At 35.0% G+C, this 27,333-nt stretch overlaps 1 protein-coding gene across 2 annotated transcripts in view; it reads left to right on the plus strand.

The window, feature by feature from the left end:
* Positions 1 to 27,333, plus strand: part of FAAH2 (fatty acid amide hydrolase 2) — a 259,715-nt gene that overhangs the window by 169,816 nt on the left and 62,566 nt on the right. For both annotated transcript variants that reach the window (XM_072956516.1, XM_006218839.4), the window contains 2 exons: positions 12,172 to 12,307; positions 14,233 to 14,350. In XM_072956516.1, coding sequence (XP_072812617.1) covers positions 12,172 to 12,307; positions 14,233 to 14,350 — 254 coding nt within the window. The remainder of the gene's footprint in view (positions 1 to 12,171; positions 12,308 to 14,232; positions 14,351 to 27,333) is intronic.

The following is a 27,333-nucleotide window of genomic DNA, read 5'->3' on the forward strand; positions in this document are numbered from 1 at the left end:
TGACACTTTTACCTCTTCTTTTCAATTTGGATCCCTTTTATTTCTCTCTATTGCCTGATTGCTATGGCTAGGACCTTCAAGACTATGTTGAATATGAGCGGTGATAGTGGGCATCCTTCTCTTGTCCCAGATTTTAGTGGGAAGCTTTTGAGTTTTTCACAATTCTGTACTATGTCAGCTGTAGGTGTGTCATATGTAGCTTTTTATTATGTTCAGATATGTTCCCTCTATATTCGCTTTGGTGAGACTTTATAACATAAATGGGTGTTGAATCTTATCAAATGTTTTTCTTCATCTATTTTGGTGATCATATGGATTTTGTTCTTTCTCTTGTTGATGTTATTTATTTCATTGATTGATTTGCATATTTTGAACCACCCCTGTGTCCCTGGGATGAAAACCACTTGGCATGATGTGTAATATTTTTTATGTACTGCTGGATTCCATTTGCTAGTTTTTTGGTGAGGATTTTGATATCTGTGTTCCTCACTGATATTGGCCTATAATTCTCTTTTTCAGTAGTGTCATTGCCTCATTTTGATATCAGGGTTATGGTGGCTTCATAGAATGAATTTGGGAGTATTCCCTCCTTTTCAATCTTCTTCAAGAATTTGAGAAGGACTTATATGAGTTCTTCTCTGCAAGTTTGGTAGAATTCCCTGGTGAAGCCATATTGTCCTGGACTTTTATTTGTAGGGAGGCTTTTTAATGCTAAGTTGATTTCATTTCTAGTGATCAGATTGTTGAAGAAATCAGTTTCTTCCTGATTCAATCTTGGTGGACTGCATGTTTGCAGAAAGTTGTTCATCTCCCCTAAGTTATCCAGTTTTGCTCCATATAGCTTTTCATAATATTCTCATATGATATTCTGTATTTTTATTTTATTTGTTATAATTTCTCCATTTTCCTTTCTATTTTGCTTATCTGTGCTCTCTCTTTTTGCTTCTTTGTGAGTTTGGCTACAGGTTTGTCAATTTTATTTAATTTTTCAAAACACCAGGTTTTGGTTTTATTGATTTTTTCTATGTTTTTTTAAATCTCTATTTTGTTTATTTCCTCCCTGATCTTTATAATTTCTTTACTTTGCTGCCTTTTGGATTTGTTTGTTCTTCTTTTTCTAGTTCTTTCAGCTGATGGATTAAATTATTTATTTGAAATTGTTCTTTTATGAAGAAGGCCTATATCGTTATAAACTTCCCTCTCAGCACTGCACTGCCTTTGCTGTGTCCCATAAATTTTATGTGGTTGTGCTTTCATTTTCTTTTGTCTCAAGGTATTTTTTAATTTCAGATTTGATTTCTTCATTGACCAATTGGTTTTTGAATAGCATTTTGTTCAATCTCCATGCTTTCCTTTTTTATTCTCATTTGATTTTCAGTTGTTGATTTCTAGGTTAATGGCATTGTGGTCAGTAAAAATGCTTGAGATAATTTCTATCTTCTTAAAGTTATTGACATTTCTTTTGTGCCCAAGTACATGATCAAATTTGGAAAATGTTCCAAGTGCACTTGAGAAGAATTTATATCCTATTTTTGGGGGATGTAATGCTCTGAAATTATCCACCAAATCTAATTTTTCCATTGTATTATTTAATTTCTCTGTTGCCTGATTTAGTTTCTGCCTGGAAGATCTGTGTAGAGATATTAATACGGTGTTAAAATCTCCTACTATGATTGTATTCCCATCACTATCCCCCTATATCTTTGTTAGTAATTGTTTTATTTATTTAGATTCTCCTATACAGGTGCATATATTTTAACGAGTTTAATATCCTCATCTTGTATTACTACTTTAATCATTATAAAATTTCCTTGTTTATCTTTCTATATGGCTTTTGTTTAAAGTCTATTTTGTCTGAATCAGTTCTGCAACCCCTGCTTTTTTGGCTTTTCCATTTGCATGGAATATCCTTTTCCATCCTTTCACTCTCAATTTATATGTGTCCTCCCTAAAGTGGGTCTCTTGTATGCAGCATATTGAAGGTTCTTGCTTTATTATCCAGTCTGCCGCTCTATGCCTTTTGACTGGAGCATTTAGTCCATTAACATTTACAGTAATTAATGATAGACGTATGTTTATTGCCATTTTGAACTTATCTTTGCAGTTTATTTGATATTTCCTCTTTGGTCCTTTCTTCTTCCTTTTGTGGGTTGGAAATTTTCTTTTGTATTATCATAGATTTTATTTAATTTTTGTGACTCCATTGTAATTTTTTTGGCTTGTGGCTACCCTTTACTTTTTTAAAAAAATATTTTTATTGATTAATAATCATTTTACAATGTTGTGTCAAATTCCAGTGTAGAGCACAAATTCTCAGTCATACATGAACATACATTTATTCATTCTCACTTTTTTTCTCTGTGAGCTAACATAAGATCTTTTGTATATTTCAATGTGCTATAAAATATAATCTTGTTTATCTATTCTACATTGTTTAAATCCCCTCTATCCCATCCCACCCTCCACCCCCTTCACAACCACAAGTTTGTACCCTATGACTATGGGTCTATTTGTGTTTTGTATTTATGCTATTTATTTTTGTTTTTGCTTTTGTATTTGTTTTTTAGATTCCACATATGTCTGATCTCATAAGGTATTTTTCTTTCTCTTTCTGGCTTACTTCACTTAGAATGACATTCTCCAGGAGCATTCACATTGCTGCAAATCACATTATGTTGTCGATTTTTATGGCTGAATAGTATCCCATTGTATCAATATACCACCACTTCTTTATCCAGTCATCTGCTGATGGACATTTAAGCTGTTTCCATGTCTTGGTTATTGTAAATAATGCTGCTATGAACATTTCGGTGCAGGTGTCATCCTGAAGTAGGGATCCTTCTGGATAGAAGCCCAGGAGCGGGACTTCTGGGTCATACAGTAAGTCTATTAGCCTTTTGAAGAATCTCCATACTGTTTTCCATAGTGGCTGCACCAAACTGCATTCCCACCGGCAGTGTAGGATGGTACGCCTTTCTCCACAGCCTCTCCATAATTGTCATCTGTGGATTTTTGAAAGACGACCATTCTGACTGGTGTGAGGTGATATCATTGTAGTTTTGATTTGCATTTCTCTGATAATCAGTGATATTGAGCATCTTTTCATGTGCTTATTGACTATCTGTATGTCTTCACTGGAGAATTGCTTGTTTAAGTCTTTTGCCCATCTTTGGATTGGGTTGTTTGTTTGTTTCTTATTAAGTTGTACGAGCTGCTTATACATTCTGGAGATCAAGCCATTTTTGGTTTAATTTGCTAAAATTTTCTCCCATTCCATAGATTGTCTTTTTGTTTCACTTATGGTTTCCTATGCTGTGCAGAAGTTTGTAAGTTTCATTAGGTCTCTTTTGTTTATTCATGCTTACATTTCTTCTAGGAGAAAATTTTTGAGATATATGTCAGATAATGTTTTCCCTATATTTTCCTGTAGGAGGTTTGTTGTATCTTGTCTTTTGTTTAAGTATTTCATGCATATTAATTTTTGTATGGTGTAAGGGAGGGTTCTAGCTTAATTGTTTTCCATGCTGCTGTCCAATGTGGCTACCCTTTTTGTAAGTCTATTAGCCATTACTATATCTTGAACCCATCCTACAAAACCCCAAAAATTTAGAAAGGAAAAAATAATAATCTCTATTTTCTTGCTTCCCTCTCCCACTCTTAATGATTTAGATGTCTTCTTTTACAAATTTGTGTTTATTTTATTTGTAATTTATGAGTTATCACCTTTCATGTTGTGAGTCTCTCGTTTCTGTAACATCCTGCTGCTTTTCTATTTAGAGTAGATCTTTCAGTATTTCTTTTAGCACGGGTTTAGTGTTGCTAAACTCTTTTAGTTTTGCTAGTCTGTGAAATTCTTTATCTCTTCTTTGAACCTAAAGGATAGCCTTGCTGAATAAAGTATCCTTGGCTGCATCTTTTTTTCATTAAGGACTTTGAATATATCTTACCACTCCCTTCTGGCCTGTAGTGTTTGTGTAGATAAGACAGCTGAGAGCCTTATGGGGGTTCTTTGTAACTCACTGTTTGTTTTTCTCTTACTGCCTTTAGGAACATGTCTTTTTCCTTGAATCTGTCCATCTTGATTATGATTGTCTTAATATGGGTTTATTTCGGTTTTTCCTGTTTGGGACCCTCTGAGCTTTCTGTGCTTGGATTTCAGATTCATTCGATAGGTTTGGGAAGTTTTCAGTCCTGAGTTCTTCCAATACCATTTGTTTTCTTAAGAACTGTCTTATAGTTTATTTTTCATTCTTTTTTGAACATTTGTTATTGATTTATAATCATTTTAGAATGTTGTGTCAAATTCTATTGTTCAACACAATGTTTCAGTCATACATGGACATATACACACCCATTATCACATTTTTTCCTCTGTGAGTTATCATAACATTTTGTGTATATTTCCCTGTGCTATACAGTGTAATCTTGTTTATCTATTCTACAATTTTGAAATCCCAGACTATCCCTTCCCACTCTCCGCCCCCTGGCAACTACAAGTCTGTATTCTATGTCTAAGAGTCTATTTATGTACTGTATTTATGCTTTGCTTTTTTGTTTGTTTGTTTTTTTGTTTGTGTTTTTTGTTTTTTAGATTCCACATATGAGTGATCTAATATAGTATTTTTCTTTCTCCTTATGGTTTACTTCACTTAGAATGACATTCTCCAGGAGCAACCATGTTGCTGCAAATGACATTATGTTGTTGTTTCTTATGGCTGAGTAGTATTCCATTGTATAAATATACCACTTCTTCTTTATCCAGTCACCTGTTGATGGACATTTAGGCTGTCTCCATGTTTTGGCTATTGTAAATAGTGCTGCTATGAACATTGGGGTGCAGGTGTCATCCTGAAGTAGGGTTCCTTCTGGATGGATGCCCAGAAGAGGGATTCTTGGGTCAGATGGTAAGTCTATTCCTAGTCTTCTAATGAATCTCCATACTGTTTTCCACAGTGGCTGCACCAAATTGCATTCCCACCAGCACTGTAGGAGGTTTCTCCTTTCTCCACAGCCTCTCCAGCATTTGTCATTTGTGGATTTTTGAATGATGGCCATTCTGACTGGTGTGAGGTGATACCTCGTTGTTGTTTTGATTTGCATTTCTCTGATAATTTGTGCTATTGAGCATTTTTTCATGTGCCTATTGATCATTTGTATGCCTTTCTTGGAGAATTGCTTGTTTAGGTCTTCTGCCCATTTTTGGATTGGGTTGTTTATTTTTTTCTTATTGAGTTGGATGTGCTGCTTATATATTCTGGAGATCAAATCTTTGTAGTTTCATTTGCAAAAATTTTCTCCCATTTCGTAGGTTGTCTTTTTGTTTCACTTATGGATTCATTTGCTGTGCAGAAGCTTGTAAGTTTCATTAGGTCCCATTTGTTTATTCTTGCTTTTATTTCTACTAGGAGAAAATTTTTGAGATGTATGTCAGATAATGTTTTGCCTATGTTTTCCTCTAGGAGGTTTATTGTATCTTGTCTTATGTTTAAGTCTTTGGTCCATTTTGAATTGATTTTTGTATATGGTGTAATGGAGTGTTCTAGCATCATTGATTTACATGCTGCTGTTCAGTTTTCCCAACACCATTTGCTGAAAAGACTGTTTTTATTCCATTGTATATTTTTGCCTCCTTTGTCGAAGATGAGTTGACCAAAAATTTGTGGGTTCATTTCTGGGCTGTCTATTCTGTTCCATTGGTTTATATGTCTGTTTTTGTACCAATACCATGCTGTGTTGATGACTGTAGCTCTATAGTATACTCTGAAGTCTGGGAGATTTATTCCTCCAGCCTCTTTCTTTCTCTTCAGTAATGCTTTGGCAATTCTAGGTCTTTGATGGTTCCATATAAATTTTATTATGATTTGTTCTAATTCTGTGAAATATGTCCTGGGTAATATGATAGGGATTGCATTAAATCTGTAGATTGCCTTGGGCAGTGTGACCATTTTACAATATTGATTGTTCCATTCTAAGAGCATGGGATATCTTTCCATTTATTAAAGTCTTATTTAATTTCCTTCATCAATGGTTTATAGCTTTCTGTGTAAAATTCTTTGACCTTCTTGGTTAGATTTATTGCCAGATATTTTATTACTTTGGGTGCTATTTTAAAGGGAATTGTTTCTTTTCTTTCTTTTTCTGTTGATTCATCATTAGTGTAAAGAAATGCAACTGATTTTGAACGTTAATTTTGTAACCTGCTAGTTTGCTGAATTCTTTAATCAGCTCTAGTAGTTTTTTGTGGACCTTTATGGTCTTCTATATATAGTAATATGTCATCAGCATATAGTTACACTTTTACCTCTTTTCTAATTTGGATCCCTTTTATTTCTCTCTCTTGCCTGATTGCTGTGGCTAGGACTTCCAGGACTATGTTGAATAGGATTTGGGATAGTGAGCAGCCTTGTCTTTTCCTAGATTTTAGTGGGAAGCTTTTGAGTTTTTCACTGTTGAGTACTATGCTGACTGTGTTTGTCATATATAGTTTTTATTATGTTGAGATATATTCCCTCTATACCCACTTAGGTGACAGTTTTTATCATAAATGGGTGTTGCATCTTATCAAATGCTTTTTCTGCATCGATTGAGATGTTCACGTGTTTTTTGTCCTTTCTCTTATTGATGTGATGTATTACATTGGTTGATTTGCTTCTGTTGAACCAGCCTTTTCTCCCTGGGATGAATCACACTTGGTCATGATGTATAATCTTTTTTATTTGTTGTTGGATTGTATTTCCTAATATTTTGGCGAGGATTTTTGCATCTATGTTCATCAGTGATATTGGCCTATAGTTTTCTTTTTCTGCAGTGTCTTTGCCTGGTTTTGGTATCAGGGTGATGTTGGCTTCATAGAATGGGTTTGGGAATATTCCCTCCTTTTCAATCATCTGGAAGAGTTTGAGAAAGACTGATATGAGTTTTTCTGTGTATGTTCATTAGAATTCCCCAGTGAAGCCATCCATCATGGAGTTTTATTTGTAGGGTGGTTTTTAATTGCTATTTCTATTTCCTTTCTCCTGATAAGATTGTTCAATTGTTCAGTTTCTTCTTGATTCATTCTTGGTGGACAATGTGTTTCCAGAGACTTGTCCATGTGCTCTTGGTTATCCATTTTGCTTCTATATAGTTTTTCATAATATTCTCATATGATATTCTGTATTTTATTTTATTTTTTGTAGTTTATTCATTTTCTTTTCTTATTTTGCTAATTTGTGTTCTCTCTTTTTTCTTCTTTGTGAAATTTGCCGGACGTTTGTTGATATTATTTACTTTTTCAAAAGACCAGCTTTTGGTTTGGTTGATTTTTTCTGTGGTCTTTTTAATCTCTATTGTATTTATTTCCTCCCTGATTTTATAGTTTCCTTCTTTCTGCTGTCTTTTGGGGCTTTTTGTTCTTCTTTTTCTAATTCATTCTGGTGGTGGGTTAAATTGTTTATTTGTGACTGTTTCTCTTTTTGAGTAAGGCGTGTATCACTATTAGCTTCCCTCTTAGCACTGCCTTTGCTATGTCCCATTGATTTTGAGTGGTTGTGCTTTCATTATCATTTGTCTCAAGGTATTTTTTAATTTCAGCTTTGATTTCCTCATTGACCTGTTATTTTATCAATAACATATTGTTTAGTCTCCATGTTTTCCTTTTTTGCTCCTTTGTTTCTCTGTTGTTGATTTCCAGTTTCATAGCATTGTGGTCAGTAAAGACGATTGAGATAATTTCTATCTTCTTAAAATTGTTCAGGTTTCTTTTGTGCCCATGTACATGATCGATCCTGGAAAATGTTCCGTGAGCATTTGAAAAGAAATTATATCCTATTTTTGGGGAGTGTAATGATCTGATAATATCCACCAAAAGTAGTTTTTCTACTGTATTATTTAATTTCTCTGTTGCCTTATTTACTTTCTGTCTGGAAGTTCTGTCTAGTGACATTAATGCAGTGTTAAAATCTCCAACTATGGTTTTATCCCCATCAATATCCCCCTTTATCTCTGTTAGTAATTGTTCTGTGTACATATGTGCTCCTTTATTGGGTCCATATACTTTAACGATTCTAATGTCCTCATCTTGTTTCACTCCTTTAATCATTATAAAATGTCCTTCTTTATCTTTCTTTATGGCCTTTGTTTTAAAGTCTATTTTGTCTGAAATCTGTACTGCGACACCTCATTTTTTGGCTTTTCCATTTGCATGGAATATCCTTTTCCATGCTTTCACTCTCAAACTGTATGTTTCCTTCTCCCTGAAGTCGGACTCTTGTATGCAGCATATTGAATGTTCTTGCTTTATTATCCAGTCTGCCACTCTATGTCTTTCGACTGGAGTATTTAGTCCATTAATATTTACAGTAATTAATGATAGATGTGTGTTTATTGCCATTTTGAACTTATCTTTGCAGTTGAATTGGTATATCCTCTTTGTTCCTTTCTTCTTCCTTTTGTGGTTTGGTAATTTTCCTTTGTATTATCATGGATTTTATTTAATTTTTGTGACTCCATTGTAAGATTTTGGCTTGTGGTTACCCTTTTTCATAAATTTATTAGCCCATTACTATAACTGTTTGTGTTAAACTGATAGTAACGTGATCTCAAACCCATCCTACTGATAAAAAATTCAAAAAAGAAAGGAAAATATATATATACTATATTTCTCTGTGTCCCTCTTCTACTCTCAATGATTTGTATATTTCTTCTTTTATAATTTCATGTTTATTTAGCTTGTAATTCATGAGATATCACCTTTCCAGTTGTGAGTTTCACATTTCTGTAACATCCTGCTGCTTTTCTATTCAGAATACACCTTTCAATATTTCTTTTAAGATGGATTTAGTGTTGTAAATCTCCTGTAGATTTTTCTTGTCTGTGAAATTCTTTATCTCTCCTCTATCCTAAATGATAGCCTTGCTGGATAAAGTTATCCTAGGCTGCATCTTTTTTTCATTCAGGGCTTTGAATATATCTTGCCACTCCCTTGTGGCCTGTAGTGTTTGTATAGAGAAACCAGCTGAGAGCCTTATGCGGGTTCCCTTGTAACTTATTCTTTGTTTTTCTCTTGCTGCCTTTAAGATCATTTCTTTATTCTTGACTCTGGCCATCTTGATTATGACATGTCTTGTTTTGGTTCTATTTGGGTTCTTCCTGCTTGGGACCCTCTGAGCTTCCTGTACTTGGATATCTGATTCCTTCTTTAAGTTTGGGAAGTTTTCAGTCATGATTTCTTCAAAAACCTTTTCAATTCCCTTCAATCTTTCTTCCCCTTCAGGGGCCCCTATTATGTGAAATTTTGGATGCTTTATATTATCCCTTAAATCCCTTATGTTATTTCCATAATTTTTTTTATTTCTCTTGTAGCTTTTCTGATTGGGTGCTTTCTATTGTCCTGTCTTCTAGGTCACTAATTCGTTGCTCTGCATTATCTAGTCGGGTTTGCACAGCTATTAGATCATTCTTCATCTCTGTCAATGAGTTTACCCATTCTACTTGGCTCTTCTTTATAGCTTCAATTTCATTTTTGATATATTGTATATCTCTAAATACTCTTTTAATTCCTTCAGCACTTTGATCACTCTTTGTTTGAAATGTTGATGTAGTAGGCTATTGATATCTATCTCATTGATCTTTCTTTCAGGGGATTTCCCTTGTTCTTTTAATTGGGATTGGTTTCTCTCCTCCTTCATCTTGGTCATGCCTCTCTGGCACTGTGGTTTATGGAGTATCAATTATCTATTTTCGCCCTTAAGGAGTTTATCTATCTAATGCCTATGTAGGAATAATATATATAAAAATATGAGAGATAGAGAAAGAATTTTAAAAGAAGGGGGAAAAATGTTTGATAACAGTGTGTAATGAATAATAGAAGAGCAAGTTGAAGCAGAATATGAATCGGGTTGAGACATCCTTTTAAATCCTTTTTGAAAGAGGGGAAAAGATGAAAAAATGTATTTGAAACCTGTGTCTAATCAATAACAGGACATCAAATCCCAGGAGATATAAAAATGCATTAGGAAGTAAAAATTAAGTGTGTAATAGAAAATAGAACAGGTAAAAACAGATTAAAAAATAAAGGTGGTGTCGGTGTTCTCCTGGAGTCTCTGTGTTTTAATGTGAAGTCTTTCTGTCTTTGTCCTGTTTTGGAAGCTCAGCTTGCTGTTTCCAGAGGCACTCCGTTGGCGCCCTCTTCTGTGCTTCTCTCAGTACCTGTCAGCAAGCAGATTGCACCTCATCCCAACAGTGGGTCAGGTGCAGCTCTCCTTTGCTGTGGGCGGGCAGGTCACTGCCCCTCCAGATGCCTCAGTCAGATGTTGCAGACTGGACAGATAGGAGGGTGGGTCGTGCTCCCTCACAGAACCACAGTCAGGTGCGTTCCTGCTGGAAAGTTGAGGGGCCGCCTACCCTCTCCTGGCGCCTGTCGCTCCACAGCTCTGTGCCACTGTGCACTCTGTTTTGGGTCGGTTGTCCATAGGGGTCTCCGGGAAGACCGTGGAACATTCTCACCCCAGCTCAGGGCCAAAACCATCTCCTTGTTTGTCTTGGCGTAGCAAGTTCTCTAATGGTCCAGGAGAGAAGGATCCTATCTACCTCGGGCTGTAGACAAGTCTCTGTCTGGCCTTTGAGGCTGCTAAGCCCTTAGGTGTGGATTCAGGTTTCGCCCCCACCCCCGCCCCCACCTGGGTGCTAAGTGCCGGAGGATATGGTGGCTGTGCCTGAGCCTAGCGTCTCTTCACCGGAAAACTTTCCATGGGTTTTCAGAGATAAGCATATGCACACTTACCCCCAGGGCACATCTGTCGTGTTGTTTTATGGAGGGCCCAGGTTGTTCTGCCCTGTGCACCCACAGCCATGGCACGCAGCCCCCTGCAGTCTCCCAGGGCTGCCTCACTGCAACCGTCCCCATCCTCTGCCTGGCTTGGGCAGCCTGCCCCTGCCCACAGCTCCTGGGCCGCATCTCGGGCTGGGTGTCATGGGAACCCTCTATGCCATTTAACTTAGTTCTGTCAGTCAAGGCCTGCTCTGTACAGATTCAAGCCTTGGAGGCTCCCCCTCCATCCCACTGGACTCTCGGTTGGAGGGGGAGACCCAGCGAATGAGTGCAAGTCCTCCTTTGCCACTCTCTCCCCACGGGACCCATGCAGCACTGTTTTGCCTTTTCTTCTTTTTTTTCTCCTTTTCTCCTACCAAATTTTTGGCGTCTCTGTCTTTTGAAGAGGATGATGTTCTGTCAGAGTTCTGCAGGTGCTCTGGTTGCCTGAGTGGGTATGTGGATATGAGTCTTGGTGTATTTGTGGGACACGGTGAGCCACGAGCATCCTTCTACTCCACCATCTTGGCCTCCTTCCATCAACGTTTTCTTAAATGACAGGATTCCATTCTTTTTATCACACATATATTATAATATATTTATCTTAAACTAAACACTAAATAGATTTGCAAAAATGTAGAATGACTTCTTCACTAAATGTAATACATTTCTATTTTAGAAAACATAACTTTTTAAATCAAATATGGTTATTTTTAATTACATAATTTTAAACATATTGTATCAACATATAATGGAATTACTGGTTTAAAAACAAATTTACATATGAATATTTTAATATGTTAGTTTTAATTTCTAATATGTCAATAATCGATATATTTAATTTGCATAGACTTAAGTTGTTTGGAATTTCGTATAATTCTGTAGAGCACAAAAGGATCCTGAATCCAAAAAATTTATGAGTCACTGGTTTTACTAATTAAGAGCATATTCTGGGGAGCAAGTCTGCAACTTTGTATCTACGTGATTTTAGGCAAGATATTTTATGTCTCTCTGCCCCTTTTGTCTCATAAAAAATGTATAACTAATACTACCTATTTCATAAAGTTATGAAAATTATATGAATCAATATTTGTAAAGCTCCTAGAAGAGTATCTGACACATAGTAAATACAATTTTTATATTAAAATAGAAGACAAGTATGAAACACCCACATCTAGCATCATACTTACTGATGAAATCTCTGAGAACATTTCTCCTATGTTAAGGAAAAAGAAAATGATGTCTGCTTTTGCCACTTTTTTCAATATTGTAGTGGAACATCTAGCCTCCAGCATTAAAATAGTTTAAGTATCATGGTGAACAACAACATCCAGAGATTATGTATTATTGTGTACAGATAAGCTGTTTGTCTAACATTTCAGGTGTGGTCCCCAACAAGGGTCAGTTTCCCATGGCTATGGGAGCCCAGGAACAATTTCAGTGCACTGGCCCAATGTGTCGCTATGCTGAAGACTTGGCTCCCATGCTGAGGGTCATGGCAGGACCTGGGATCAAAAAGTATGCTTGTGTTTTTCCTTTATTTCCTTTCTCTCCTGTCCAGACTTTCATTTCTCATTTTATTATTAGACATAGAGATAAAATTCCAGTCTTCAAGCAAATAATTATGAGTTTTTATAAGAGAACTTTTGCATATGTGGATATGATGTTTCACAAATTAGTTTGTAGAAATATTTCACTGTGTAAAATATTACACAAAGAGAGGCCTTACTGTAAGATTAAAACTGGATTTTTTGGTTGTTATTCATTTGGCAATTTGAGTATAAAAACTTAGTTCACTTTATATTGAGCCTTTTTGGTTCTTCTGACATCTGTCACCACAAAACTTATTTTCTAATCTTATTTCAGCCATTGATACTGCATGAGTGTCTCTATTTCTCTAGATAGCTCTTTATCACATTATCCATAGAAATGATATCAAAGTGCCCCCACTTCCAGGAAACCTGTGATCACCTCATCTCCCTTTTATGCTCAGTAAATGATCCCATATTCTACCTCATCAAGAAAATGCACTCTGTGTGGAATTTCAGTTTCTTACCATCAGATTTTTCTAAGTCCCCAGCCTCTTTTTATCATCTTAGAATGAATTAAAACCTTTTCTCTTTTTGCTTTAATATTTAAGTTCTTTGACCCATGCCTACACTCTGGATCTCATGTGCTGTTGGTCTCTCAGATCTAAGTTCTATTACTTATTTTATTTTCCTATGACTTTAACCATATACAAGTGCACACATGCACACTATACAAATTTTTCTCTCATCTATATATGTATATACATAGGTACCCACACACTATATACAAATATATAATGCCCCCTTTGTTATCATTAACATGTCTGAGTGTCTCTCATTTTAAAAAGATATATTTTTTCTCAAATACACATTCTCCTTCATCTTCTACTCTACCCTTTTCTATCTTCATTACCAAATATAAGTTATTTATACTCATAAGTCTAAATTCTCCCACTACCCTCTCTTTCTCAACCCACTACATACCGGTTTTCACTACTGAAATTTTTCTTGCCAACATCTCTATTTTTTCCATTTTTCAAAAATTAATGACTACTTTTCAATACTTATATGAACTCTTTATAAGCGGTGACACTGTTGACTCTGCCCTCCTTGAAACAATATATACCCCTGGCTTTTGTGACTTACACTCTTCTGATGTAACTCCTGTATCTGTGACTTTCTCTTTTTATTCTCCTTTGTGGCTCTCTTCTTTTCCTGCTTATCCCTCAAATATTGTTACTCTATTGTCTCACTTTCCTCTTCTGTCTCTACCATCATCCCAGGATTACTCCATTTACACATGCTATTTAAATTACCTCCCATACCTAGAGGATACACAAATCTGAATCTGTGGCTCATTATCCTCACATAAGCCTCAGGACTGTGCATTCACTGGCATCCTGGGTATCTAAGTGACTTGAAACTCAGTATATCTAAAACTGATTTCATTCTTCTTCCAAGCCTCAGAAACCTGATTTTCCATCTTATTTTTCCCTAATTTCATTGACCCAATCATAATTAATCCAGTGACTAAAGCCCAATTTCCTATTTCTATTACTCTTTATATCTGAGCAATCACCAAGTCCAATGAAGACTACATCCTAGTTGCTTCTTACATGATTATATTTATCTCTGTTCCTATGGTTACAATTCTAGTTTAGGCTATGATATTTTCTCATCTAGACTACTACTGCAGCCTTCTGATTTTTCATTCTATTTGAAACAGTTTTCTCTCTTGTTGCCAGAGTAACATTCTTAAGTGCAAATCTGAATTCTAAAGGCTTAACACTGTTTCTGGCACAGTTCTTTGGGAAAAACAAAACTACATTAATGCTGAAGCTCAGTTGTTAGGCTTGAACTAGTTACCATATGTAATTAATTTGTTGATATCATTTTCTTTTTAACCCTCCACAGGTTAAAACTCAATGATAAGGTAAATTTAAAGGATTTGAAATTTTACTGGATGGAACATGATGGAGGGTCATATTTAATGTCAAAAGTGGACCAAGATCTCATTCTGGCTCAGAAGAAGGTAATTATGAATATAATCTCTTAATGGAATTAATATTTAGTCAAAGAGATGCCATTCTAACACTTCTACTTCATTGTCTGCCAGATATTATGTCAACATATATAATTTAGGTTATCAGAGTAATTGTACTAATTTTTGGTATAATTTTTCATAGTCATTTTAGATATTTTAACTATTTTTAGTAATAAAAAGGAATATTTTTGAAATTAAAATATGATGAAGCAAAGAAAGATTTTGCTCAGTGGTAAATGCTATTAATATTTTGGCATAAGTTAATGTCTCTGTTTTTCTCAAATATATGCCCAGGAGTGGGGTTATTGGGCCATGTGGTGGATCTATTTTTGTGTTTTTGAGAAAACTTAATATTGTTTTCCATAGTGGCAGCACTAGTTTGCATTTTTACCAACAGTGTACAATGGCTCCCTTTCCTCCACATTCTTGACAACATTTGTTCTTTGTGTTCTTTTTGATGAAGGCCATTCTTACAGGTGTGAGATGATATCTCATTGTGGTTTTGATTTACATTTCCCTGATATTAATGATGTTGAGCAGCTTTTCAGGTTCCTGTTGGCCATCTGCATTTCCTCCTCTGGAAAAATATCTGTTCAGTTCTTCCACCTATGTTTTAAATGGGTTGTTTCCTTGTTTGTTTACTTTTTAATTGAAGTATAGCAGATTTATAATGTTGTATTACTTTCTGGTGTACAGCATTGATGGACTTGGAGGGCATTATGCTAAGTGAAATAAGTCAGACAGAAAAAGACAAACACTGTAAGATATCACTTACATATGGAATCTAAAAATAATACAACAAATCAGTGAATATCACAGAAAAGAAACATGCTCACAGGTGTAGAGAAGGAATTAGTGTTTACCAGTGGGTGTGGGGTAAAATGAAGGTGGAGGATTAAGAAGTACAAACTATCAGGTATAAAATACACTACAAGGATGTATTGTACAACATGAAGAATATAGCCAATATTTTAAAATAGCTATAAATGGAGCAAAACTTTTAAAACTTGTGAATTACTATATTTACACCTGTAACATGTAATATTGTACATCAACTATACTTAAATTTAAAAATATGATATTGCAAAATAAATGCATAAATAAAAAATAAAAAAAACATATTTGGCATGTTTCTGCCCAGTCATTCATTTATGCATATGTGTAGACATAAATTTTATGATTGAGATCACATTATGCATAAAGTAATTCTCTTCTGCTTTTTATTTTTAAATACTTTTACAATCAGATGAAAAATGAAATAAACTTATCTTTTTTAAAAAACAAAGCATTTTAAAAAGAAGAATAATATAGAGTTCTGTCAAATTTTGAAAATATCTTTTCAAAAAACTACAATGTCAGTATATGACTATTTAAAAATAACACAAATTATTATTTCCAAAAAATACAATTGTACTTCTCAGTCCTCAAGATAATTCATGTAAAAACCATTACAGTAAGAATTAACAAAGCATCTTAATGAAAGTAATATAATCCTTAAATTAGAATCATCTCAATATACCAGAAAAAACTAGTAGAAAAGGCTTTTACAATATCTATGAATTAGATGAAATGTACACATGATACTTACATGGAGACAGCTACAAACTTGAGTATTATAAAAGCTGGCTTTAATATCTGAAGACATCATTGTGTTATGGGATTTGAAGACCATGTTATAAATGTATAGATTATTGTTAAATCTGTAGGTAAAATGTAATTCAAATAAAAACCCAATGGATTTTTCCATTTCTTTCTTTCTTTTATTTTCTTTGGACTGTTTCTTTGAGTAAAGAGACAAATAAGATCTACATTACAAGTTGTAAACCGAGAAACAAATTTGTCATTGTATTAACATTTTATATATATTAAAATAGCTTCACAAATTTACATTAATAACATTGTAAAAGAAGCAATTACAGGAAATATGGTCAATAAAAATGATAAAGGATTATTAACCTCATTTAGGCTATAACCTATGACAGGAAGAATATCAGAAGAGCCATAGGAAACGGAGAAAGGTAAATTATAAAAGAAGATATATATAAATGAATAGTGAAATCATGAAAATGTTCAACATTACAGGTAATAAAGGAAAACAAACCATAGAAAAATTAAGATAATATATAGTAATTGCTTCAATTGATAAGACAAATAGTCACATAATGCCAATGGAAAAGAAAATTGGTTAATGTTGGAGGGAGTATGGGGTGAAGGAGCTAATTGTAAAACCATGAAGCCAGGAGCAGGAGAAAGTAGGACAACAAGTGGATCCATGGAAATAAATTAGTCACATTGAATCCTGACTCAACCCCATTCTCACACAGCATAATGATACCACCCCAAAAGTTCAGTAAATTAAGCAAAAATTTAATAACTTACTGTATAGCTTCTATATGTTCTTTACTAAAGTTCCTAGCATATTTAGTATTCAAAAATCCTTCCTTTTTCCATATGTAAACATTGTTTCCTGGCCTGAAATTCATAGGTACTCTATGAATTACCAAAATGCCCTAAGTGATTTTCCACTGTTGATACTAATCAAGAGTCACATTTTGACAAACTGAGACTCTCCCTGGAGTGCCAGCAGTGAAAAACATATAGACTTTGTGACCAGTCAGCATTAAGTAGCAGGCAGATTCACCGAGGAACTGTTTGAAAATAGTCATATGCTATATAAGAGATAGACTGAATAAAATGTAAAGACTTTCAGCAGTTTCATATCATACTTCAAAATTTAGAACAAGCTCTAGTAAAGATGAGCAGACTGAAGAAAAAGCGTTATAGTATAGCAATTTACATTATCATTTGGATAAAAAAGAAAAACTTATAATCTCTATATTTGCCCAAAAGATATTTAATAAAGTTCATATGTCTATTTTTTTAACATTATTCATTGAGTTATAGTCATTTTACAATGTTGTGTCAAATTCCATGAAGGGCAAAATTTTTCAGTTATATATGAACATACATATGTTCATTATCACATTTTTTCCACTATGAGCTAATACAAGATCTTGTATATATTTCCCTGTGCTATACAGTATAATCTTGCTTATCTATTCTACGTATTCCTGTCAGTATCTACAAATTTTGAAATCCCAGTCTGTACCTTCCTTACCCCCGCCTCCTTGGAAGCAACAAGTTTGTATTCTATGTCTATGAGTCTGTTACTGTTTTGTATTTATGTATTAATTTTTTAAATTCCACATAAGAGTGATCTCATATTTATTTTTCTCTTTCTGGCTTACCTCAATTAGAATGACATTCTTCAGGAACACCCATCTTTCTGCAAATGGCGTTATGTTGTCATTTTTAATGGCTGAATAGTATTCTATTGTATAAATATAGCACATCTCCTTTATCCAGTCATCTATCGATGGACATTTATGCTGTTTCCATGACTTGGCCATTGTAAATAGTGCTGCTATGAGGATTGGGGTGCAGGTGTCTTTTTTAAATAGGATTCCTTCTGGATATATGCCCAGGAGCAGGATTCCTGGGTCATATGGTAAGCATACTGTTAGTCTTTTGAGTAATCTCCATACTGTGTTCCACAATGGCTTCACCAAACTGCATTTCCACCAACAGTGTAGGAGGGTTCCCGTTTCTCCATAGCATCTCCAGTATTTGTTATTTGTGGACATTTGAATGATGACCATTCTGGTTGGTGTGAGGTGATACTTCATGGTACTTTTTTTTCCCCACGTTTAAGCATACAGTTTAATGGCTTTGGATACATTCACATCAAGGGGCAACCATCAACACCGTCCACGTCCAGAACTCTATTCCTTTTTGTTTTTGTGTTTTAAAAATTTTTATTGAGTTACAATCATTTAACAATGTTGTGTCAAGTTCCAGTGTAGAGGACAATTTTTCAGTTATACATGAACATATATATATTAATTGTCACATTTTTTCTCTGTGAGCTGCCATAAGATCTTATATATATTTCACTGTGCTATACAGTATAATCTTGTTTATCTATTCTATAATTTTGAAATCCCATTCTATCTCTTCCCACCCCCTGCCCCCTTGGCAAACACAAGTTTGTATTCTATGTCTGTGAGTCTATTTCTGTTTTGTTTTTATGGTTTTTTTTTTAGATTCCACATATAAGCGATATCATATGGTATTTTTCATTCTCTTTCTGGCTTACTTCACTTAGAATGACATTCTCCAGGAGCAACCATGTTGCTGCAAATGGCATTATGTTGTCGGTTTTTATGGCTGAGCAGTATTCCCTTGTATAAATATACCACTTCTTCTTTATCCAGTCATCCATTGATGGACATTTAGGCTGTCTCTATGTCTTGGCTATTGTAAATAGTGCTGCTATGAACATTGGGGTGCAGGTGTCATTTTTAAATAGGATTCCTTCTGGATATATGCCCAGGAGCAGGATTCCTGGGTCATATGGTAAGCATACTGTTAGTCTTTTGAGTAATCTCCATACTGTGTTCCACAATGGCTTCACCAAACTGCATTTCCACCAACAGTGTAGGAGGGTTCCCGTTTCTCCATAGCATCTCCAGTATTTGTTATTTGTGGACATTTGAATGATGACCATTCTGGTTGGTGTGAGGTGATACTTCATGGTACTTTTTTTTTTCCCACGTTTAAGCATACAGTTTAATGGCTTTGGATACATTCACATCAAGGGGCAACCATCAACACCGTCCACGTCCAGAACTCTATTCCTTTTTGTTTTTGTGTTTTAAAAATTTTTATTGAGTTACAATCATTTAACAATGTTGTGTCAAGTTCCAGTGTAGAGGACAATTTTTCAGTTATACATGAACATATATATATTAATTGTCACATTTTTTCTCTGTGAGCTGCCATAAGATCTTATATATATTTCACTGTGCTATACAGTATAATCTTGTTTATCTATTCTATAATTTTGAAATCCCATTCTATCTCTTCCCACCCCCTGCCCCCTTGGCAAACACAAGTTTGTATTCTATGTCTGTGAGTCTATTTCTGTTTTGTTTTTATGGTTTTTTTTTTTTTAGATTCCATATATAAGCGATATCATATGGTATTTTTCATTCTCTTTCTGGCTTACTTCACTTAGAATGACATTCTCCAGGAGCAACCATGTTGCTGCAAATGGCATTATGTTGTCGGTTTTTATGGCTGAGCAGTATTCCCTTGTATAAATATACCACTTCTTCTTTATCCAGTCATCCATTGATGGACATTTAGGCTGTCTCTATGTCTTGGCTATTGTAAATAGTGCTGCTATGAACATTGGGGTGCAGGTGTCATTTTGAAGTAGGGTTCTTTCTGGATAGATGCCCAGGAGCGGGATTCCTGGGTCATATGGTAAGTCTATTCCTAGTCTTTTGAGGAATCTCCATACTGTTCTCCACAGTGGCTGTACCAAACTACATTCCCACGAGCAGTGTAGGAAGGTCCGCTTTCTCCACAGCCTCTCCAGCATTTGTCATTTGTGGAATTTTGAATGGTGGCCATTCTGACTGGTGTGAGGTGATACCTCATTGTAGTTTTGATTTGCAATTCTCCGATAATTAGTGATATTGAGGAGTTTTTCATGTGCTTATTGATCATTTGTATTTCTTCCTTGGAGAATTGCTTGTTTAGGTCTTTGGACCAATTTTGGATTGAGTTGTTTGTTATTTTCTTATTATGTCACATGAGCTGCTTACATATTCTGGAGATCAAGCCTCTTATGGTTTCACTTGCAAAAATTTTCTCCCATTCTGTAGGTTGTCTTTTTGTTTTGCTTATGGTTTTCTTTGCTATGCAGAAGCTTGTAAGTTTCATTAGGTCCCATTTGTTTGTTCTTCCTTTTATTTCTATTGCTTGGGTAGACAGTCCCAGGAGAGAATTTTTGAGATGTATGTCAGATAATGTTTTGCCTAGATTTTCTTCCAGGAGGTTTATTTTATATTGTTTTATGTTTAAGTCATTGACCCATTTAGAGTTTATTTTTGTGTATGGTGTAAGGGAGTGTTCTAGCTTCACTGATTTACAGGCTGATGTCCAGTTTTCCCAACACCATTTGCTGAAGAGACTGTCTTTATTCCACTGTATATTCTTGCCTCCTCTGTTGAAGATTAGTTGACCAAAAATTTGTGGGTTCATTTCTGGGCTCCCTGTTCTGTTCTGTTGGTCCATATGTCAATTTTTGTACCTATACCATGCTGTCTTGATGACTGTAGCTCTATAGTATTGTCTGAAGTCTGGGAGAGTTATTAATTCAGCCTCTTTCTTTTTCTTCAGAAATGCTTTGATATTTCTAAGTCTTTGGTGATTCCATATAAACTGTATTATTATTTCTTCTAGTTCTGTGAAGTATGTCCTGGGTAATTTGATAGGGATTCCATTAAATCTGTAGACTACCTTGGGCAGTGTGACGATTTTAACAATATTGATTGTTTCAATCCAGGAGCATGGGATATCGTTCCATTATTTAAGTCTTCTTTAATTTTCTTCATCATTGGTTTATAGTTTACCATGTAGAAGATTTTCATCTTCTTGGTTAGATTAACTCCTAGGTATTTTATTACCTTGGTTGCTATTTTATAGGGGATTGTTTCTTTACTTTCTTTTTCTGTTGATTCATCACAAGTGTAAAGAAATGCAACTGATTTTTAAATGTTAACCTTGTAACCTGCTACCTTGTTTAGTACTTTGTTTAGTTCTAATAGTTTTTGTGTGTACCTTTTAGGGTTTTCGCTATATAGTATCATGTCATCTGCACCAAGTGACACTTTTGCCTCTTCTTTTCTTATCTGGATCCCTTTTTTTTCTCTCTCTTGCCTGAATGCTGTGGCTAGGACTTTCAAGACTATGTTAAATAGGAGTGGTGAGAGTGTGCAGCCTTGTTTTTTCCCAGATTATAGTGGGAAGCTTAAAGTTATTCATCATTGAGTACTATTCTGGCATTTGGTGTGTTATATATAGCTTTTACTATGTTCAGATATGTTCCCTCTATATCACTTTGGTGAGTGTTTTTATCATAAATGCATGTCGAATTTTTCAAATTATTTTCCTGCATCTATTGAGATGATCATGTGTTTTTTGTCCTTTCTCTCATTGATGTGATATATTATATTGATTGGTTTGCATGTGTTGAAAGACCCATGTGTCCCTGTGATGAATCCCACTTTATCATGATGTATCATGTTTTCTATGTGCTGTTGGATTCTATCTGCTAATATTTTGGTAAGTATTTTTGCATCTATGTTCATCAGTGTTATTAGTCTGTAGTTCACTTTTTTGGTAGTGTCTGCCTGGTTTTGGTATCAGGGTAATGGTGGCTTCATAGAATGAGCTTGAGAGTATTCCCTTATTTTCAATCTTCTGGAAGATTTTGAGAAGGATCGGTATGAGTTCTTCTTTGTATGTTTTGTAGAATTCCCCAGTGAAGCAGTCTGATCCTGGAGTTTTATTTGTAGGGAGGCTTTTTATTGCTATTTTGATTTCCTTTCTAGTGATTGGTTTGTTCAAGTGGTCAGTTTCTTCTTGTTTCAGTCTTGGTGGAGTGTATGTGTCCAGAAAGTTGTCCATCTACTCTAGGTTATCCATTTTGATCCCATAAATTTTTTCATAATATTCTCGTATGATATTCTGTATTTCTATTTTATTTGTTGTAATTTCCCCATTTTCCTTTCTTATTTTACTTATTTGTGTTCTATTTTCTTCTTTGCGAGATTGGGCATAAGTTTGTCGAGTTTATTTACTTTTTCAAAAACCCAGCTTTTGTTTGATTGATTTTTTTCTGTTTATTTTTAATCTCTATTTTATTTATTTTCTCCCTGATGTTTATTATTTCCTTCCTTCTGCTGACTTTTGGGGTTTTTTCCTCTTCTTTTTTAATTATTTTCTCTGGTGGATTAGATTGTTTATTTGAGAGTGTTCCTTTTTTTTTTTTTTGATGAAGTCCTGTATCTCTATTAACTTCCCTCTGAACTTTGCTATGTCCCATAAATTTTGCCTGGTCTTGTTTTGATTTTAATTTGTCTCAATGTATTTTTTTCTTTCTTCTTTGATTTCATCATTGACCCATTTATTTTTCATGACATATTATTTAATATCCATGCTTTCCTTCTATGCTCCTTTGTTTCTCTGTAGTTGATTTCTAGGTGCATGGCATTGAGGTGAGTAAAGATGCTTGAGATAGTTTCTATTTTCTTCAAATTTTTGAGGCTTTTTTGTGCCAAAGTTCATGATCAATCCAAGAAAATGTTCCGTGTGCTGTTGAAAAACTGTATATCCTCTTTTTTGGGGGGTGTAATTCTCTGAAAATATCCACCAAATCTAATTTTTCTATTTTATTATTTAATTTCTCTGTTGCCTTATTTATTTTCTGTCTGGAAGTTCTCTCTACTGATGTCATTACAGTGTTAAAATCTCTGACAATTATTGTATTCCCATCAATATCCCCCTTCATCCCAGTTAGTAATTATTTTATGTACTTAGGTGCTCCTTTATTGAATGCATATATATTAACAATTTTAATATCCTCATCTTGTATTACTCCTTTAATCATTATAAAATGCCCTCCTTTATCTTTATGGCCTTTGTTTTAAAGTCTATTTTGTGTGAAATCAGTACTGCTACACCTGCTTTTTTGCCTTTTCCATTTGCATGGAATGTCCTTTCCCACCATTTCACTCTCAATCTATATGTGTCCTTCTCCCTAAAGTGGGTTTCTTGTATGTAACATATTGAAGATTCTTGCTTTATTACACAGACTTCTACTCTATGTCTTTTGACTGGAACATTTAGTCCATTAACATTTACAGTAATTGATGATAGATGTGTGTTTATTGCCATTTTGAACTTATTTTTGCAGTTGATTTGGTATTTCCTCTTTTTTCCTTTCTTCTCCCTTTTGTAGTTTGGTAATCTTGCTTTGTATTATCTTGGATTTTATTTATTTTTTGTGGCTGATTGAAGTTTTGGCTTGTGTTTACCCTTTTTTTAAGTCTAACCCATTATTATAACGTTTTGTATTCAGCAGATAGTAATATAAGTTCAAGCCCATCCTACTGAGAAAAAAATTAAAAAGAGGGAAAAAAACCTATATTTTCTTGCTTCCCTCTCCCACTCTTAATGATTTAGATGTCTTCTTTTACTATTTTTTGTTTATTTTATTTGTAATTCATAGTAGTTATTGCCTTACCATTAATGAGTTTCTGATTTCTGTAGTAACCTGCTTTTTTTCTATTTAGAGTAGACCTTTCAATTTCTTTTAGCATTGGTTTAGTGTTGCTAAACTCTTCTTGTTTTGGCCTGCCTGTGATGTTCTTTATCTCCCCTTCTATTCTAAAGGGTAGCCTTGCAGTATAAAGTATCCTAGGCTGCATCTTTTTTTCATTAATTACTTTGAATATATCTTGCCACTCCCTTCTTGCCTTTAGTATTTGTGTAGATGAATTAGATGATGTCTTTATGGTGGTTCTCCTGTAACCCACTCTTTTCTTTTCTCTTGCTGCCTTTAGGATCGTTTCTTTATCATTGACTCTGACACCTTCATCATGATATGTATCAGTGTGGGTTTGTTTGGGTTTTTCCTGGTTGCGACCCTCTGAGCTTCCTGTACTTGAATATCTGATTCCTTCTTTAAATTTGGGAATTTTTCAGTTATTATTTCTTTAAATACCTTTTCAATCCCCTGTGTTCTTTTTTCCCTTTCTGGAACTCCTATTATGCACAGATTGGCACACTTTATATTATCCCATATGTCCCTTATATTGTTTTCATTGGTTTTTATTTCTTTTTCTCTCAGCTGCTCTGCTTGGGTGCTTTCTGTTGTCCTGTCTTCTAGGTCACTTATTCGTTCTTCTGCATTATCTAGTCTGCTTTGTGTAGCCTTCAGATCAGTTCTCCTCAGCCAATGAGTTTACCAATTCTACTTGGCTTTTCTTTATAGCTTCAATTTCATTTTTGACACATTTTATCTCTAAACACTGTCTCTGTTAATTCCTTCAGTACTTTGATCACTCCTTTTTTGAAACTTTGTTCTAGGACGCCATCAATGTCTATTTCAGAGTATTTCTCTTGCTCTGTTAATGGGTAGTGGTTCCTCTGCTTCTTCATCTTGCTCATATCCCTCTGGCTGTGTGACTTATTGTGTATCAGTTATTTATTGTGGTCTTTAAGGAGTTTATTTATTTATCTGTTTAATGCTTATGCAGGACTAAATGTTAAAAACAGAGAGAAAGAATTTTAAAAGAAAGGAGAAAAAAGTTTTAAAACAGTGTATAATTAATAATAGAAGAATCAGTTGAATCAGAACAGCAATGGAGTTGAGACATCTTTTATAAACCTTAACAAAAGGAGTAAAGAGCAAAAAACAATTTTTGAAACTGTGTAATCAATAACAGATGTACAAAATCAAGAGAAATGAAAATAAGATGAGGTGGATTTTTAAAACTAATAATAAATTATTTTAAAAGAAATATTTTATAGGGTTTAAAACTCAAGACATATGCAATTGTATAAAAACTTTAAAAAATAAATAGGTAATAGAAAATAGAACAGATAAGAAAGACAAAATAGAAAGAGAGAATTCTAAAAGAAATGAGGGAAAAATGTTCAGAAACAGTATAAAATCAATAATAGTAGCAAAAGTTGAAGAATCGCAAATGGGTTGAGACATCTTTTAAAACCTAAAAGAAATGAAAAAAAAGCAAAAAACAATATTTGAAACCTGTGTTTAGTCACTAACAGGAGATCAAAACCAAGAGAAAGGAAAATGAATTCAGGTGGTTTTTAAAAAATAACAATAATAAAAATATTTTATAAGAAAAATTTTAAAGGGATTAAAACTGGAAACATATATAATTGTTTAAAAAATAAAAATTTAAAGGTAATAGAAAGTAGAACAGATTAAAGAAATAGGCAGTGATATGTTCTTGTGGAGACTGTTCACTCTTAATGATTTTATCCAGTGTTGTTTTTATATTCACCCTGTGTCACGAACTCAGCTTGCTGTTTACAGAGTACCTCCATTGCTGCCACTCATCTGTGCTACTCCCAGTGCCTTTCAGCAAGCACGTCGCGTGCCCTCCCAACACTGGTCAGCTGCTGTGCTTGTACATGGTGGGCGGGCTGGTTTTGCCCCCTCCCGATGCCACAGTAAATGCTGCGCTTCTGCCAGGAAGGTGGGTGGCTACACGCTGTCTCCTGGCGCTGGTCGCTCTATAGCTCTGTGAAGCTGCCCACTCCACCTCGTGTCCACACTCCATAGGTGGGCTCAGAGAAGATGGTTGAACAGCCCCACCCCTAATCCATGCCAAATCTCAGCTCCTTGTTTGTCTTGGTGGCCTGCATTGTTCTCTGAGGTACCAGGGCAGAAAGATCTGATCTGCCTCAGGTTGTAAACAAATCTCTATCTGGCATTTGAGGCTGCTAAGCCTTTAAGTGCAGTTTCAGATTTTGACTCCACCTCCATCTGGGTGCTAAGTGCTGGAAGATATGACAGCTGTGGCTGAGCCCTGCCTCTCTTCTCCCAAAAACCTTCAGAGGGTTTTCAGAGATTGGGCTTTGGCACACTTCCCACAGGGCACATCAGCTGTGCTGTTTTATGGAGGGCCCTGGTTATTTTTCCCTGTGTACCCACTTATACAAGGAGTACAGTACCCATCAGTCTCCCAGGGTTGACTCAGTGGAGCTGCCCTAGTCCTCTACCACTCTAGGGTAGCCTGTTCCATCCCCCACCTGCTGCTTTGCCTCTAGGGCTGGGACTTGTGGTGATCTTTTATGCCTATTTAACTTAGTTCTATTGGTTGAGGGGTGCTCCGTACAGATCTGAGCCTCAGAGGTTCCCCCTCCTCCCTGCTGACCTCTCCATTGGGGGGGAGGAGATTCAGCAAACAAGCACTATTCCTCCTTTGCCGGTCCCTTTCTGCAGGACTGGTACCACACTGTTTTGCTTTTTCTTCTTTTTTCCTTTTCTCATACCAGATTCATGGCATCTTTGTCTTTTGAAGAGGGTGATGTACTGTCAGAGTTCAGCAGATACTCTGTTTGGCTGGGTAGATTTGTGGATGTGAGTTTTGGTGTATTTGTGGCAGAGGATGAGCTACTATTCATCTACTCTGCCATCTTGGCCCCCTTTCAAATGTCTATTCTTAACTAAAGAAAAAAGAATCTTAAAAAATAGAGTTTTCATACTTTGTTATTATTTTAAATTATACATATGTAAAATCTAGTGGAATTCTCAGTAAACTTAGGACTACAATAAGCATGGCAACTATCACTAATACAATATATAGGGTGTACCTGAATGAAAAGTTATAACTGAAGTATAACTATGGAAAAAGAAGACAAACTATTATTTGTAAATTAAGATATGTGCATATTGGCATACTTGAGTGGTATTATTAAAAATCTCTTAGAATAAAGGAGTTTAACAAAAGTATGTTATAAGATGAATGTGAGGAAAACCAGAGCTAACATATTTATCAGTAAAAACAAGTTAGAAAGTAAAATGTGGAAGACAAAACCAAAAAGAACAAAAAGTACACCAAGTACCTAAGGTCACAAAAACTAAAGACACAGGACCTACCTGAGGAATATTATAAAACTTTACTAAGGATTCTAAATTGAATGAAAGAAGAAACCTAGGTTTACAGCTTGGATCTTTTGGTAAATATGCCTCAAGCCTGTAGAATTACAACTACTGTCTCATATTTTTGATGTACCTATGCACATCACAAATCTACATCAGTCACAAAGAGGTTTCTGAAACTGCAGACATGCTGTCTTATGAAGTAATTCTTCATTCCATGCAGTAGTTTGTATATATTCCGTTTATCTTTTTTTGCCATATTGAGGAAGATGAGAGTGAATGTTGTGTGTATCTGAGTAAGGTGGAATTCAGTGCAAAGACCACATTATTGCACATGGTTGGGAGTGGTAGTGATGAGGGTGTATGCCACCTTCACCTTTACAAAGACTTTTTGACAAAATACCATGTTTGGGGATGGGGA

Source organism: Vicugna pacos, chromosome X, assembly GCF_048564905.1.
Source record: "Vicugna pacos chromosome X, VicPac4, whole genome shotgun sequence".
Taxonomy (NCBI): Eukaryota; Metazoa; Chordata; class Mammalia; order Artiodactyla; family Camelidae; genus Vicugna; species Vicugna pacos.